Source organism: Dysidea avara, chromosome 8 (genome assembly GCF_963678975.1).
Source record: "Dysidea avara chromosome 8, odDysAvar1.4, whole genome shotgun sequence".
In the NCBI taxonomy this organism is placed as follows: Eukaryota; Metazoa; Porifera; class Demospongiae; order Dictyoceratida; family Dysideidae; genus Dysidea; species Dysidea avara.
Window position 1 is genome coordinate 13,734,115 of NC_089279.1, and position 16,577 is coordinate 13,750,691.

The window sequence follows — 16,577 nt, forward strand, 5'->3', positions numbered from 1 at the left end:
TTTAGCAAATCAGCTTGTCAAGCAATTTGGAGGGAACAGTTTGGCAAAATTATGCAAGTACACAAAAAAGATTCGGAATTTTCAACCAGAGTAGGGACCATAGCACATCGATAAAAAGTACTGAAACAAGCTAGAGTAGTGCATGATATTACAGGTTTTTGCAATTGAATTCGGCGACTTTGCAATTGAATTCGTCCCGTTTGCAATTGAGTTCGTCGCTTTTGCAATTGAATTCGTCCCGTTTACAATTGAATTCGTCCCGTTTGCAATTGAATTCGTCGGTTTTGCAATTGAATTCGTCCCGTTTGCAATTGAATTCGTCGCTTTTGCAATTGAATTCGTCGCTTTTGCAGTTAAATTCGTCCATAACAAGAATGGCAGCTGGAGCAAACATGAAAACATGATGTAGCAGCTGCTACAAGAACTTGTTCAAGTACAACAGTAGTAAACAACTCTTTATAAGGCAATAATTCTTCCTCTACAGCCTCTCCAACAACATTCCAAACTCTACTACGCCATTCGCGATGGGTGTGGTCACTCGCGAGCAAGCTAATTAACTTGTCAGACAGCTATCAACTTTGCGTACTACCAGCTTCAATTACCTTCTAGTGTCTCAAGTGTAACTCTCCAAGGCATAAATAGTTCATCTCTTAATGAACGGGTTGGTTTCTTGGAGCCGTTTTGTTTATGACGAATTGTAATGCAAACGCGACGAATTCAATTGCAAAACCGACTAATTCAACTGCAAAAGCGACGAATTCAATTGCAAAGGCGACGAATTCAATTGCAAACGGGACGAATTCAATTGCAAATGGGACGAATTCAATTGCAAAAGCGACGAACTCAATTGCAAACAGGACGAATTCAATTGCAAAGTCGCCGAATTCAATTGCAAAAACCTGCAATGCACAGTAAAACAGTAAGAAGTGTTATACCCTTACTGTGCATATGCTCAAGATACCATAATGGAAATGCACAGTAGGGATATAACACTTCTTATTGTTTCACTGTGATTTAATATCGTGCATTACTCCAATTTGTGTTTCAGTACTTTTTATCGATGTGCTATGGTCCCTACTCTAGTTCAAAATTCCAAATTTTTTTGAGTATTAATTTGTTAACTTTTTTTTGTAAATAATTATTATGACTGGTGAACCCACACATACTGCATCAAAAGAAAGAAAAGGTGCTGTGCGCCCTAGCTATACCAATTATCATCTGGAAAGTGAAGTATCCATTACGCCTCACTGTCAGCTATTGTCAACTCGATCGCTCCACAACATTACGAATCAAGAACTGTTCAAAAAGCACCTCTGCAATCCACGCATACCAAAAGAGAAAAATGGTGCAGCGCACCCCAGTTATATCAATTATTGTCTGAAAAGTGCAGTATTCATTATGCTTCATTGTCAACTATGTTCAACCCAATACACAATATTACGAATCAAGGAACTGCTCGAAAAGCACCTCTGCAATCAAAGTAGCTACTATGAAAAAATTTGGATGATTTCTATTATGAAGGGAAGCCATCACATGCTACCACCAAATCGACACTTGTCGCTGTCAACAAAGATGAATGTGACACAAAGGAGGACACTGTTAAGTCCATGAAGAATGCATTGTACGTGCTGCGGTATGCCAAAAGGCACCTTTCGGGCCGAAGTGATGTCAAACAGTGAAAAAATCAAGCCCAAAGCCTTAGCTGTCATCGAGTTATGCTTGTCTGAGGGCATCAGTCATTTACTGAGTCAGTCAGTCAGTCAGATACTTAAAAAAATCTGTTTAATAATTTAAATTCTGTAGCAACTTGTTGAAAGCATTTTGGGTCAATCTGAGGCTTGTTGTTGGGCTTAGTTTTGCCTAACCAATACTGCGTCAACATCATCTGAGAAAAGTGAGGCTGGCTTTTGGGTGATGTTTTTCATGGGTCACACCTACTCCTTTATGGTCCCTACTACACAGTGCTATGGCATTGTATGATTATTGCTGTCACTAATGAACAATGTGCAATAGAATAAAGCTTGACAAATTTCCTTCAATTTGCGAAGTCTTTGAAATCATAGCCCCGTCAGACTTTTGTTGTTTAACACATCCTTGAGTTATTACAGATTTCAACTTCTTTAGTAGAGTGACTAAGTAAAATATTGCTCACCCTTTTATAAAAGCACAAAATGTGGTACACAGGGTATTTGATAAGGCAATAGCACAGAGTGAACACAAAATTACCCACACAACTCATGGCTTCTGCTCCAATTTTCTCAGCACTAGTTCAGCTTTGTGACTAATACAAATCAAATATAAGCTGATTGGTTCAGTGGTATACTACTGGTGGAGCAGTAGAGGTCAGGGTTGGGCCAGTTTGGCTAAGAGTCAGATACTTATCAAAAACCCTGGTGGTACAATATTTACTTGATTCATACTATCTCATATTACATACAGTGCAATTAAAATTACCAATCACACTTAAAGAACTTGATAATTAAACCAATAGAAAATGTATTTGGGAAGCCATAAAAGTGTTCAATAGTAAATAATACTGAAACTTTGAGAGTTTGCATACACAAGCAAGGGATGGTCATATCCAAAAGCTGATCAAGGGAGATGTCCACCCAGGTCATTAGCTTGCATTGTTAAGAAGCACAAATGATAAAGGTATACGAAGCCATTCATATGTAAAATATTATTTCTATTGGGTTGTGCCTGTACTTTTTACACTGAAATATTGGCTTCATTAGAAATGTTAAATAACAGTTTATTTTATTACCACATTTTGAAAGATTTCGTGATTGCACCTATAAAATTGAAATACATTTATGCAATTTAAGCAAAAACAGATTTGGAATATATTTGTATGGTTTCCTGACCAGCTAGAAATGGGTTTATAACCTAGTTAAGTTTCCAAACATGTCCTAAGGCAATGATTTTGATGTGGCACCGTATCTGAAATGATTTACTATGTAATATACCTTACTTAACTTCCACAGAAAATTTGGTGCTTTTATCACAAAGTGAACAATTTTGTCAAAATTTGTTGCTTAGCTGCTATAGTATACTACTTAAAAATTACATAATAAAGAAATCACATATCTCCCTGAGTTACATACACACAACCAATCGACTAAATATTTCACACAGCATACTTAACATCAATGAATAGTTACACACATACCTCCTTGTACACACCAAGCTTGGTACCATCAACACTACATCCACCCCATGCAAAATTTCTATCCTTGTGTTTAGCAAACAATTTTTCATAATGGTTTCTCAAAGGTGGTACGAAGCAGCATAAAAACTGAATATCCCAGTGAAGGTGAGTTATACCAGCACTGATCAGTTGCCTGTAAGTATTTACATGTACATGTATGTAACACTTTCACACGTAAGATTAAATGAGCCATCCAGGCTACAGTTGCAATGTAGCCCAGTTGACAACTTGCCCAGGCTACAACAGGACAGTGATTATATAGACATTAAGGGCTAAAATCGATCGTGGGGATTAATTATACTCACATGATTAGTATGCACGACTTGGATGTGGCCATGAAAACCACTCAGATGGAAACATTTATTACTCACTGTCCTATGAATTGAAATATATAGTAAGTGTTTCCACATGTTTTAAAATATGGACCCCACCCACATTACTGATAATGTGAAAATACTACTCTATGCGAAATAACCACTCTACAAGCAAGCCCTTCTAGACCTTTAGTATGAACTCTGTAATTATGCCATAAACAATTTAATAACACAGATTAAACATTGAACTCGCATAACCTAAAACTCTGATATCTCTAGGATATGTCCATTCATCATAGCCAAATGTAGCCAGAACATACCAGCTGCTGACTCATAATTGAATTTTTCAGGCATGCGTATATAATACAACCGGTGGTCGTACTTGTATTGGTTTGGCTGATTGATTGTCCAGTACAGATATATTAGCTGTAGCACAGGGTGTTAGGACTTTTGCCTGATATGTATGTCCTCAGCCCTTGGACCTGAGGCTCTCGGGCTGTCGGGCATATATACATACATATCAGGCAAAGCCTGTATTACAACTATTTCTTGTAAAGAATTTCTGTTTCACTGTATATCTGTGTAAGGTCCAACCATATACGTATCTATAAATTTCATAATATAGATGCGTACAATGGGGAAAATATATTAAAATTTTGTGAGGAATTAAATGGCTGGTTCCCAATGAAGAAACATGCTAGTGCCTGAAACTTGGGATGTTTTTGTGGTTGTCATTCCTGAAAATCATATCCACACAAAAACAGCCAAGCTGTGAAAAAAGGTGCGACCTGGGTGAAAAAGTTGTGAAATCAAAGGTAGTGGCCAACAAATGGCTGCAATGATGTTAGTGATAATAAATTTTCACAATGCACATAGCCATTATTAAAATTTATTAGCATTAACATCATTGCAGCCATTTGTTGGCTGCTACTTTTGATTTCACAGCTTTTTTCACCCAGGTATGTTAAGGCCGCACCTTTTTTCACAGCTTGGCTGTTTTTGTACAGATATTACTTGTTTTTGTAATTGCAAGTTCCAAAGCCAGCTTATATGGTTGGCCTTGATAATTCCTTTTGATCTTTTCCCCCCTTTACTATACAGGAATCATCAAAGACTAAGTTGCAAATGAAGAACTGAAATAAGATAAATTTTAGAAGGCACGTATATCTTTTTTAATTTTACTTTTATTCCTATCGTTATACAGGTATACCACCACCCCTAGCACTAAAGATGTTAGAAGTGCTAGACAAACCAGTGCTCCTAGTGAAAGTGGCGGACAGCCCTGATATGTAATCTAGCTCCTCTCAAACACATATAGCACAGCATAACAAAGAATAACTAATCCTGCAACACAGCCATAACATCACAGGACTTCTTCTGAAGAGAGAAGGAAGAAAGTCTTCTGTAAGTACAGCAGCAGCATGATCAATACCACCAAATGTTGAAAATACAAGTGAGGTGAAAGAACCCATCTCATTTCCATAGTACTACATTGTTCATACTTGCATTGTTTCTCATGTTCAAAACATTGATAAAGTGAGGATACTAGGGTACCACGATATGAAGGTGCATTAGCATTAAACACATTGACATCAAAAATGCTTTCTGTGGCTTACCGGCATCCCCAGAATCCTGAAGCAGAAATGTCTAGACAAGCTCCATCCTCATCCATTTCACAAAGGCATGTATCTCCCAATAATAGATGGACAGGTTCAACTCAAATTAGGATGGAAAGACTATTACACCATTCAAGACTATGGAGCAACGGATACATGAAACGGCAGTTTTTGATTCCGTAAAACGAGTATGTCGCCCACCCCGGCCCGCCCACACCAGCTGAGCTTGGCTGCATGACACACTTGGTATAGGCTTTTTTCATAATTTTTGTAGTTACTCTAATAGAGTACACATTTTTTCTGAGCACTTCAATACAACTCATGTAGAATGTTCTAGAATTTCCACTGCTAGATCTACAAGTTCTATGAATTACAAATGTTGATGAACTTTCACTTATAAAGCAGAAATAAATTAAGGTGATCAGCCAAGATAGCAGTGGTTAGTGGTTAAGGATGCGGGTGTTAAATATGTATGGAGGTCCCTGGTTCGAACTCTGGTAAACATTTTTTCAACATTTTTTGTGCATGTTTTTACCCCGCGGTGACTGCTCTATTAGAATATCTTGATCCTGCAATTTTACACATGGTTGGAGATTTTGTTGTAACTCCATGACTGTAAGTATGATTTCTTTCAAACCACAAAAGGTTTGCACTACGATAGCTACTCCATGTACAGACCGTTTTTCTTTCAAGTTATTCTGTCAAGCAGTTTACCCTGGAGGCATGACAACAAATTGCCTTTGAAATTTTGAAAAATCACACATAACTCCTTTGTTCTTTGTCTGATCTGTACCAAAATAGGACTGTAAATGTACAGTATTGCACTTGTATTGTCATCCAAGTTTAAGTAAATTGACCAAAGCAAGCACGAGTTAGTACGATTTTTCTAAAGTGTGCAAGATGAAAAAGAAGAAGGTGACTGCTCTATTAGAATATCTTAATCTGGCAATTTTACACATGGTTGAAGATTTTGTTATAACTCCATGACTGTTAGTACGATTTCTTTCAAACCACAAAAGGTTTGCACTACGATAGTTACTCCATGTACAGACCGATTTTCAAGTTATTCTGCCAAGCGGTTTACCCTGGAGTCGTGACAACAAATTGCCTTTGGAATTTTGAACAATCGCACATAACTTCTTTGTTCTTTGTCTGATCTGTACCAAAATTGAACTGTAAATGTACAGTATTATGCTCTTACTGCCATCCAAATTGTAAGTAAATCGACAAAAGCACGTAGAATTTTTCTAAAGTGTGTGAGATGAAAAAGAAGAAGAAAAAGATCAAGAAGAAAAATACAAAAAAATAAGACGAACTGTGAAGGTACTTATTTCAGTGATGGATGGGTGGATTCATCTCAAATTTGGAAGGGGAAGTGCCCTACCCCGAGGGAGTTTCTACAGCAAAAATTGCTAATTTCTGTCCAGCCATTATTGAGCTATAAAAGTATGAAAACAGCATTTTCTTGGTTCATGTAAAATACACACTTGTTTGTCGCACACCTGCACTGGCTGTACTTAGCTGCACAACACAGTGTCGTGTGTCTTGACATACTTTGTCTGCATATATTAACAATAACATAAGATATGAGCATTTGTTCACATAGATCACACCAGATAGATGAATTATGTTATTGTTAACCCCCGAAGCCCCAACTGTGGGATGTGCGACTGGTTGTTGTAATTGTTTCAGAAAAGGTGTGTGTGTCTGTGTGTGTTTGTGTTTACGTGCCTGAATGTGTCTGTGTATCTGTGGTGTCTGTGTATCTGTGTGTGTCTGTGTGTATGCCTGTGTCCTTCTGTCCCCACGAACAAGAAGCTTTATGCAACCTGTATGTGAGAAACAAAGACTGTACAGTGCCAGTATTAACCTTCCAGGTAGGTAAGCTTCCACTTTGCAGCGGGTTATTTGTACCAGCTTGAAATATTAGTAAAGTGAATTACTGAAGACATTGTGAACACTTTTCAGTCGCAATGGGTTATATGAACCTAAAATAACTGAACATGGCATATCTAACCTCATAGACTAACAAATTTCTTCAAGGTGAAAGAGGGACATGTCCTGCACTTATGCAAACAAAAATGAAAGGGCTTTTTCTAAACAATCTGTGTGAGAAAACACAATAGACACGCTATAAAACAGTTGAGAAGCTACTTCTGTGTGTTTAAAGTGCTTATTAGAGTTACACTTCCTCATAGTGCATACTATACAGCGAGTTATTGTAGCAAGGTCCAAACTTTTGCAAAGCTGTTAAAATAGCCGCCACCATAACCTTTTGCGATTGTGAAATCTGCAAGACATGAACGATTTCTCCGAAATTCTATGCATCCCTTTGGATACTATAGCAAACTTATGAATACAGACAGTTTACATAAAACTCTGCTCACTTGAAAATATAAGAAATTCAATCTGCCAGCAGAAAATTTTCCAATTTAAGCTTTGATTTTCAATTTCACAAAAAATGGACCTTGCAAATATAACCCACTGCAATGGTCGCAATGCAATTATCAAATTACAAAATAATTCATGAATTATGAAATACACTGAATTACAATAATTGTGATTAACTAATTCTCCAGCTAAATTAATAAACAAAGCATAGCCATAAATTAAACATATACAAGGTTGAATAATTCCTATTTAGCTACAAAGGGATAGTATTAACTGTATGAACACCTGGTTTTTAGAATTAGAACAACATCAACTTGTTTCTTTACTGTCTTCTGTTTTATTCACAACAGGAGACATATATAATGGAATATGTACATATACACATATGGTCTGTACTTACTGTATATGTGACAAATGAAGTCCCTTGCATATTAGTGGGTTAAGAGTTACTGCAAACATTGCTGAGTCAAACAAAACACTTTCTGGCAATTTCAAATAATGTAAAAACTGAAATCCTTTGATGAAATCTGCAACTACATCATCAGAAAACTGATGTTTTCCTAATACCTAAATGCAAACACGTACACACATAACACAATTTATTTTTGTTAGCACAAACACAGAAGGTATGATGCACATCACACTATCTATGAAATTATTTTGTGTACATACAGTATGTACTTCCAACACGTGGAATAGCGAACTGTATTTTATCATACCACAGTACTGTTACTAAACTATATCAATGGTTAATAAGTCTGACAATTTTTACTCGATGTAAAGCAACTTTAAAGACCAGGTGTCCTACAGACCTTCAGCACTTGTGCTGTAAAGAAAAATAAATAAATACATCAGGTGTAAACAATATGGTCATGAAGGAAGTCAGATATTATGTCTTTGGAATTTTTGAATTTGAGAGGTTTAGTAGTAGCTATAAAACATGCCTTTGATGTTTTCAGGTTACCATTTAATTGTCATGGATACTATAACTTTCAACCATCATGCTGCTACTATGCACAGGTGTCTACTATCCAAGGGTGGCTACTGTGGGCTTTGTGTAGCAGTAGCCCACAGAATTATATGGATTCATGATTTTCAATTATCCTCAATACTAAAATCTTTTATAACTTCTCTTCAATATTGCCATTTCCTGGCTTAAAATGACTTCAGTCCTTTGCCTTCAAACATACTGAATATTGAAATCAAAATTGTCATACCAACCAGCACCTACTATGGAACTCTAAGGATCGAGGGAGTGTTCATATGCAAATGCTGCAATGAAGACAAGCATCTTCTCAACTGCTCATATGTACTATGCCTATTTGTTGTATTACTCTACCAGAGGCTACTTTTGAGTCTGCTGCATCCATTCCAATGCTTCACTATTCTCAATATCAAGCATAGGCGGCGGAAAGGGGTGGGCTAGGGGGCTAAAGCCCCCCCTCAGAATGATATCACACCGAAATTATCTTTCTTGGAGTGGGGCTGAAAACCGTGATAAAGATTGAGATACTCTAATAGAGCAGTCACTCTAATAAAGTAGTCAGTGTGTAGCAAGCTATGAAAGGATTTTTATGTAGTTTATCAGCTAGAAATGGTAGCTGGTCAGGTGGAAAGCTCTTGTCAGTTGGTTGCGACCCTTTTTTTTTTTTTTTTTTTTTGGTCTTACCTTACCAAACTATAGAAATATGTCTGGGTCAGCCCAGCTCCCCCTCATATCAACTACTTCCTCCGCCGCTGATATCAAGTGCATTTTTCAGTCATGTAACTCTTAGCAAAGCTCCTCACTACATCATTATGAAGTAACTACAGTGGAACTTCAGTTATCCGAACTCAACTTACCCGGATTCTTGGTCAACCGAACTATGGAAATGACTGCTCTATTAGAGTAGTGACTCCAACCATCAACATGGCTAGTACAAAAGTCTTTGTTACAACAAGTAGGTAGTCTTCTTTTCAAGTAAACTTAAAGTTCTTGTGATTCCAAATAATATCTAACACACAGTGGAGCCTCTATTACAACTAACAGGGAAGAAAGGTGTTTATTGGGGGGGGAAAGGGTGTTGGTATAATTGAAAAGTTTGAAAAAACAATCATACAGTACGATAGTACTGTATAGTAGGGACCACAAAGGAGTAGGCATAGCCCATGAAATAACATCACCCAAAAACCAGCTTCAATTTTCCCTGATGACAATGAGGCAGTATTGGTTAAGTAAAACTAAGCCCAAACAAGCTTTCAGACCGACCCAAAATGCTTTCAATAAGTTGCTATGGAATTTTAAAAAATATTTATTTAACAGAATTTTCTAGTGACTGACTGACTGATGCCTTCAGACAACCATAACTCGATAACAGCCAAGGCTACAGGCTTGATTTTTCATTGTTCGACATTGCTTCGGCCTGAGAGGTGCCTTTTGGCATACTGCAGTATGTCCAATGCATGCTTCATGGACTTACCAGTGTCCTCCTTTGTGTCCCATTCATCTTTGCTGACAGTGAAAAGTGTTGATTTGGCAGTAGCACATGATAGCTTCCCTTTGTATTAATGGAAATCATCCGTATTTTTCATAGTGGCTATTTTGATTGCAGAGGTGCTTTTCGACCAGTTCTTGATTTGTACTGCTGTCTAATGGGTTGAACATAGCTGACAACGAAGCGTAATGGATACTTTACTTTTCAGATGACAATTGGTAGCTGGGGTATGCAGCACAATTTCTTTCGTATGCATGGATTGCAGAGGTGTTTTTTCGAGCAGTTCTTGATCCAAAATGCTGTGTAGGGGTAACAGGTTGAAAATAGCTGACAACGAAGTGTAGTAGATACTTCACTTTTCAGACAATGATTGATATAGCTGGGGCGTGCAGCACCATGTCAGATGCACTTTGCGTGGGTTCACCAGTCATAATAATTATTTACAAAAAAAAGTTAACAAACAAGTACACAGAAAAATTTGGAATTTTTAACTAGATAGGGACCATAGTATATCGATAAAAAGTACTGAAACAAGTTGGAGTAGTGCACGATATTAAATCACAGTAAAACAATAAGAAGTGTTATATCCCTACTGTGCTCAAGATACCATAATTGAAATTCACAGTAGGGATATAACACTTCTTATTGTTTTACTGTGATTTAATATCGTGCACTACTCCAACTTGTTCCAGTACTTTTACTGATGTGCTATGGTCCCTACTCTAGTTGAAAATTTGTGTACTTGTTACTCTAATAAAGCATACACTTGTTGACAAAATATTCTAATTGAGCATTCAATTTGGTAATCAAAATGTTCAGTTAATAAGTGTTTGAGATTTCACTGTATACACAAAAACATGGCATGTGTGTAGTACTTTTCACAACCATCTACGTACACACTTAATGTTTTAGGATGCACACATAAAATATTGAGGATTTCTGGTATGTATATGTTTCTTACAAATGGTGTATATATTGATGATTAGATTAGTTATTGACTTGCTAATAGTGATTTTTACTTAATTTGGAGAACCCATAGCAGTATTATTAGTACTGATACACATACAGCGTCAGAAGTGAATAACATACATATCTTTGACATGCATATTTTTTTCAAAATCTCATTCTCAAAACATACATACGTAGTAGTTAACATAGATTTTGTAGAATTTTAAGAGATTAGATAATTTTCAATATCCCCAATCTATATGTATAATACATAAATAAACATCAATACCTTTTCAGATACTAAGTAAGTAGGCCACTTAGAGGCTAAATTGGCTGTTGGCACTTCGCCATGTAATCCAAAAAAGATACTGATGGAAACTACAAAACATACAATAAATAAATACCATGTACAATAATCACGCACTAGTTACACATTATGTGACTGGATTTTGAAAACAAATCAAAATTGTTTCAAGATAAATATCATACTACTATAACTCGCCAAGAACTCGTATAAAATTTCCACCACAGATACATCAATTTAGGAGTTTCCTACTACTAGTAGCTACCTGTAGAGCTCCCCAACAAATAAAATAGGGAGTACTGTAGTGGTACATATAACCAGTGCTCACATACATAAATTATGTAACCGTCTCATCAAAAACCCACATACTGTATGTACGTAGCTTGTGCAAATATTCTTATTGTCTCAGTATCATATACAGTACAAAGTCCAAGGAATGGATCACCAAAGTTTCAGCCTACTACCAAGAGTTAATAATAAGGGAGGCTCCCATATTATTAACTCTTGCTAAGCTTCCTTTGAATTTATGAGATGGATGTTAATATGCTTTGGCTTGCATACACCTTTCAAGGGGCTACTCGAAGTCACCATCTCCTAAAGTGATGATTTACTCAATCAGCACTTATACATACCATAAGCATGAATTTACTATAATATCCAGAAAGACTTGTAGTTGTCATTTTGATGGCCCATAGACATATTCTCACTTTTATTCTTGCTACTACTTCGGAAATATAGCACTAAAGAGCAGAGGTATTGATGTGTGCAGCAACTATTCTGAAAATAAACTACAGGCTGCTGAAATTCACAAAATTAAGCAGTCATCTACAGAGTTGGAAAATTTTCACCATAAATTAGCAAACCCACACGAAGGTCTTGTTATATTCCAGTATTCACTTGTGCATACAAGTATGAAGGTATTTCAAATGAAGGAAACGATCTTTTTTTACATCTACTACACCGTAAACAGCACACATATTCTAAACAAAGATATTCAAACTGTCCATGAGCAGGAAAATAAGCTGGTGTATAGATCTAACTGATTTGAAACTTGCTTCCTGGAAACTTGCACATTGTTTTTTATAGCATGTGTTATTTTACACTGAGAATAGGTGGTTCTCAAAACTCATGTTGTTTTAGGAAAGCTGAGGAAGTCAATATAATAGTCTGGTAGTGTACATACAGTAGCTCCTAATGATGATGTTGGTTGATATTTGCCCATTGTATCAGTTCTGGTCATATATGAATGTACGCATGCATACAAAAACATGTAAACAGAAACACTAATATTGAATTATATACACAAATTAATGTAACTATGGTCTGCCTGTGCGCATGCCAGACTGATCACAGTCATAAACCTAGAAGCTAAACTGTATAGCAAAAAACCTATACTATTTATGCCACAATAACAAACTTGTGTGTGGCGTATTATTTGATTTCCAATGAACATCTGCTCTCTGTCAAACAAACAAACTCATGCTTACTCCATAATATCCTCTGATAAATAGTGTTAACAGGAACTCTGCTCTTCCCCTGAAGTTTTTCTTGGTAAACAATTGACTTGCCTAAGAGGACAATAGCCATGTGGTGAAGTAGAAGAAACACTGAACGTGTGCTATTGCGATGATGATACCACTGTACTGTGAAGTCTCCTCTAAATATAAAAAGACAACACATTCTAAAGTGATTACATAGAATGTGAGGACATGTACACAATTTATGTAAGTATATACGTAGTACCTTCATACAGATTCTACACACACACACACACACTACACAATTATATATCCCATCCAAAATAGCTTATAGCTGTAAAAAGTGTGCATCCAAGTAAAGCAGAGTTAATAGCGACAAAAAGTGATGATGTCATAGTGCGGCCATGTGAGAGGTATGCAAGTTGTAAAGTATTAATGAGAACTATGTGACGGTGCCAGTCTTTAAGTGTGTGAGCGTCTTCATAAATGTCACTCAAATTTGATTCTCAGTAAAACAAAGTGTATAGATTCTCTGATAGCAATAAACAGTTTGAGTTTGGCCGCCTTTCCTTTGTTCATAGCATTGCTGTATACAAGAAAGGCGGCCAAACTCAAACTATTTATTGTCATTAGAGAATCTATACACTTTGCTTTATTGAGAATCAAATTTGAGTGACAATTATGAAGATGCTCACACACTTAAAGACTGGCAGCATCACATAGTTCTCATTAATACTTTAACAATAATATTGTATTACCTGATTAATATTTATATACAACTTGCATACCTTGCACATGGCCACACTATGATATCATTACTTTTTGTCACAGTTAACTCTGCTTTACTTGGATACACACTTTTCTTACAGCTATTAGCTATTTTGGATGGCTTTTTGTTAGAATAAGCATACTCTCACCGTTGAAAACAGTAGGTGGGTTTCCATGGTTTTGACAGAAACCTCTTTTAATTTAGATTATAGTGACAGAATATTAAAATACAACTGTAATTTTAGTGGTATGCAACTGCAGTCAACTAAAATCCATTTTAACTAATAAACCCTTAGTAACACTTTACCTTTCATCTCGCACGGCTACCCGGAATTAAAACAATCAAGATATTCTAATAGAGCAGTCACAAAACAGCTCTAATACAGCAAGCAAAGTTAAAGCATAGTTACAATTTCTGCGTAGCACATTGTGTAGTCAAATTGCTAGCTACCTACAGACTTTACAATATAGAAATACAGCACTTGTAGAAACATGACTGTTCTATTAGAGTGATTGACTGCTCTATTAGAATATCTCGATCTACTTCAAGCATTGACTAGTTCAAGCGGAGAAGCTACACCCCTGCCTATAACAGTACGAGCTCCTGTGAAATGAAATGAGAATGGTAGAGAAATGGCGAGTATGTCCAGAGACAATAGAGAGGCATGTAATGATGCCACACAGACACACAGACACACACAGACACACACACAGACACACACACAAACACACACACACACACACACACACACATGTACACACACATGTACACACACATGTACACACACACACACACACACACACACACACACACACAAACACACATGCACTCACGTACACGCACATAAACGCATGCACAAACGCACGCACGCACGCATACATATGCACGCATACACACTCACAGACACATGCACTCACGCACACATGGACACACATGTACACACACACACACTTACACGTACACGCACGCACACGTATGCACGCACGCACACACACACGCACACACGGACATGTACACACACATGTACACACATGCATGCACACACACACACACACACACACACACACACACACACACACACACACACACACACACACATGTACACACACATGTACACACAGACACACAGACACACACAGACACACAGACACACACACACACACACACACACAGAGACAAAAGCAAAGCCTATGGCAGCCATGCAAAACACAGCTATTGTCGTCCAGTGAATGCCTGTGCACCACTCAGGTGTTTTAGCCTTGTGCACACAAATCCTCCTGTGGCAGGGCTATTAACCCACTGTCCAGGTCACACAGTGAGAGATCGCGGAACCCGAAGTTCCACAATGACTCCAAAACTGCTAAATGAGAGAAGGACAGTTGAGCATTTGTTTCCTCAGTAAACACAAGGTACCCCTACACATACAAACAGACACACACACATATACTGCACTATACATACATACCATGTAGTATGTATGCAGATCCACACATCATGAGTAATGTATGTATCTACTGAATTATACACATGTACATACCTTTCCACAAAAGAGTGCATGACACCAGCTATCTCCTGAACATCACTCATTCCTTCAAGCTTTTCAATGCAATGGCGCAAGTAACTATTAACTGCATCATCACAGTTGTATTTGTCATAATGCCTACCATTATGAAATGACATACTTCATTATACAGTACAGTAGTACTATATAGTAGGGATCATGGAGGTTGGGTTCTGCTCAAGAATATCACCCTAAAACTAGCCTTACTTTTTATTTAAAATGAGCAATGTTGATGCAAAGTGCATCTAAAATTTCCTGAGAGGGAGGGGTGGAAAAGTGCACACAGCAACTTTCCTGTGTCATAACTTAGTATACACGCCAATACATTGCTGATATGTATCCTAGTGGTGATTCTTAAGTGTTTGAAATTTCAAACTTACATGTCTAAACGATAAGCTACCAGTAGATAAAACACAAAGTCCTTATTGAACATCTCTTCTTTGGAGTTTTCCAGTAACTTGATGGCTTTATCAGGTGGCTCCCTGACTTGCTGATTCTGTGTAAAGAATTAATTAAGCACATGATTACATTAATATGTACATAGGGGAAGTGTTCAATACTACAGGTATGTATATTATTCCTAATACATATTGTGTACATACATACATATGGTATTTTTGAGCACCTTACAGAGTAGGTTGGTGAATGGAAGCTGACAATACTCTATGTAACCATTAATACAACAGTAGCTACACATTGATATATCCACACAAATGTTGACCACTTGCAGTTGTAGAAGTTTCATCATGAACTAAGGCCTAAACTATGTCAAATGCTTCATGACTCACTTGGTGTTGCAAATGGACATGCTATGCATACCGTAAAAAGACATACCAGTACCATTTGGCATTGCAAACATTCTATATACATATGTGCTTTGATTTTAAATGCAACTGTAACATTGTAAACCGCTATGACAAAAATGTGGATAAAATTGTTTAATGCACATCTTCCATTTTTGCTGCTAAGATACATATGGTACTGATTTTACTCATGACAATAATACAACAAATAATTATACAAGTACAATAAGAATTTTAGGAATTTTAGAAATAAAAAGTTGTAAACAAGTTGCCCAAACCTGCAGCTACATACGTACAAACGTACTAGTGCAAATCTAATTCCCTTATAATTACCTTGTCAATAGTACACATATAACTCATACCATAAATCAGGAAAATTTTAGCGTAGAAAATTTTTGTGCATTAAAATTTCGACGCAACATATTTTTGTCACTAACATAATTGACAAAAACTTTTGACAGAATAACTATACATTAATATTTGTATGCACGCATTATTCGTATAGTTAAAAATAATTCATCGTTTTAATTTTCATCAATACACCCAGCGATGTCTTAATTTTTGTTGTACTTGTTTGTTTATTTTTTTGCAATGCAGCTGCAATTGTTGAAGATGCGTATACCACATCAAGTGATAGAATAGCACCAGAAAACAAATTTAGCAGCTGAATGTGTTTTCAAACTATTAATTACTGAGTGAAGTAGTTACTGA

At 36.7% G+C, this 16,577-nt stretch overlaps 1 protein-coding gene across 1 annotated transcript in view; it reads right to left on the bottom strand.

Moving 5' to 3' along the window:
* The window catches only part of LOC136262913 (uncharacterized), a 134,546-nt gene that overhangs the window by 96,080 nt on the left and 21,889 nt on the right, over positions 1-16,577 (bottom strand). Inside the window, exons 5-10 of the mRNA XM_066057328.1 lie at positions 15,444-15,559; positions 15,040-15,162; positions 12,743-12,912; positions 11,241-11,329; positions 7,930-8,096; positions 3,170-3,341 (exon numbers count right to left, since the gene is read on the bottom strand). Of these exons, the coding sequence (XP_065913400.1) occupies positions 3,170-3,341; positions 7,930-8,096; positions 11,241-11,329; positions 12,743-12,912; positions 15,040-15,162; positions 15,444-15,559 (837 nt within the window). The remainder of the gene's footprint in view (positions 1-3,169; positions 3,342-7,929; positions 8,097-11,240; positions 11,330-12,742; positions 12,913-15,039; positions 15,163-15,443; positions 15,560-16,577) is intronic.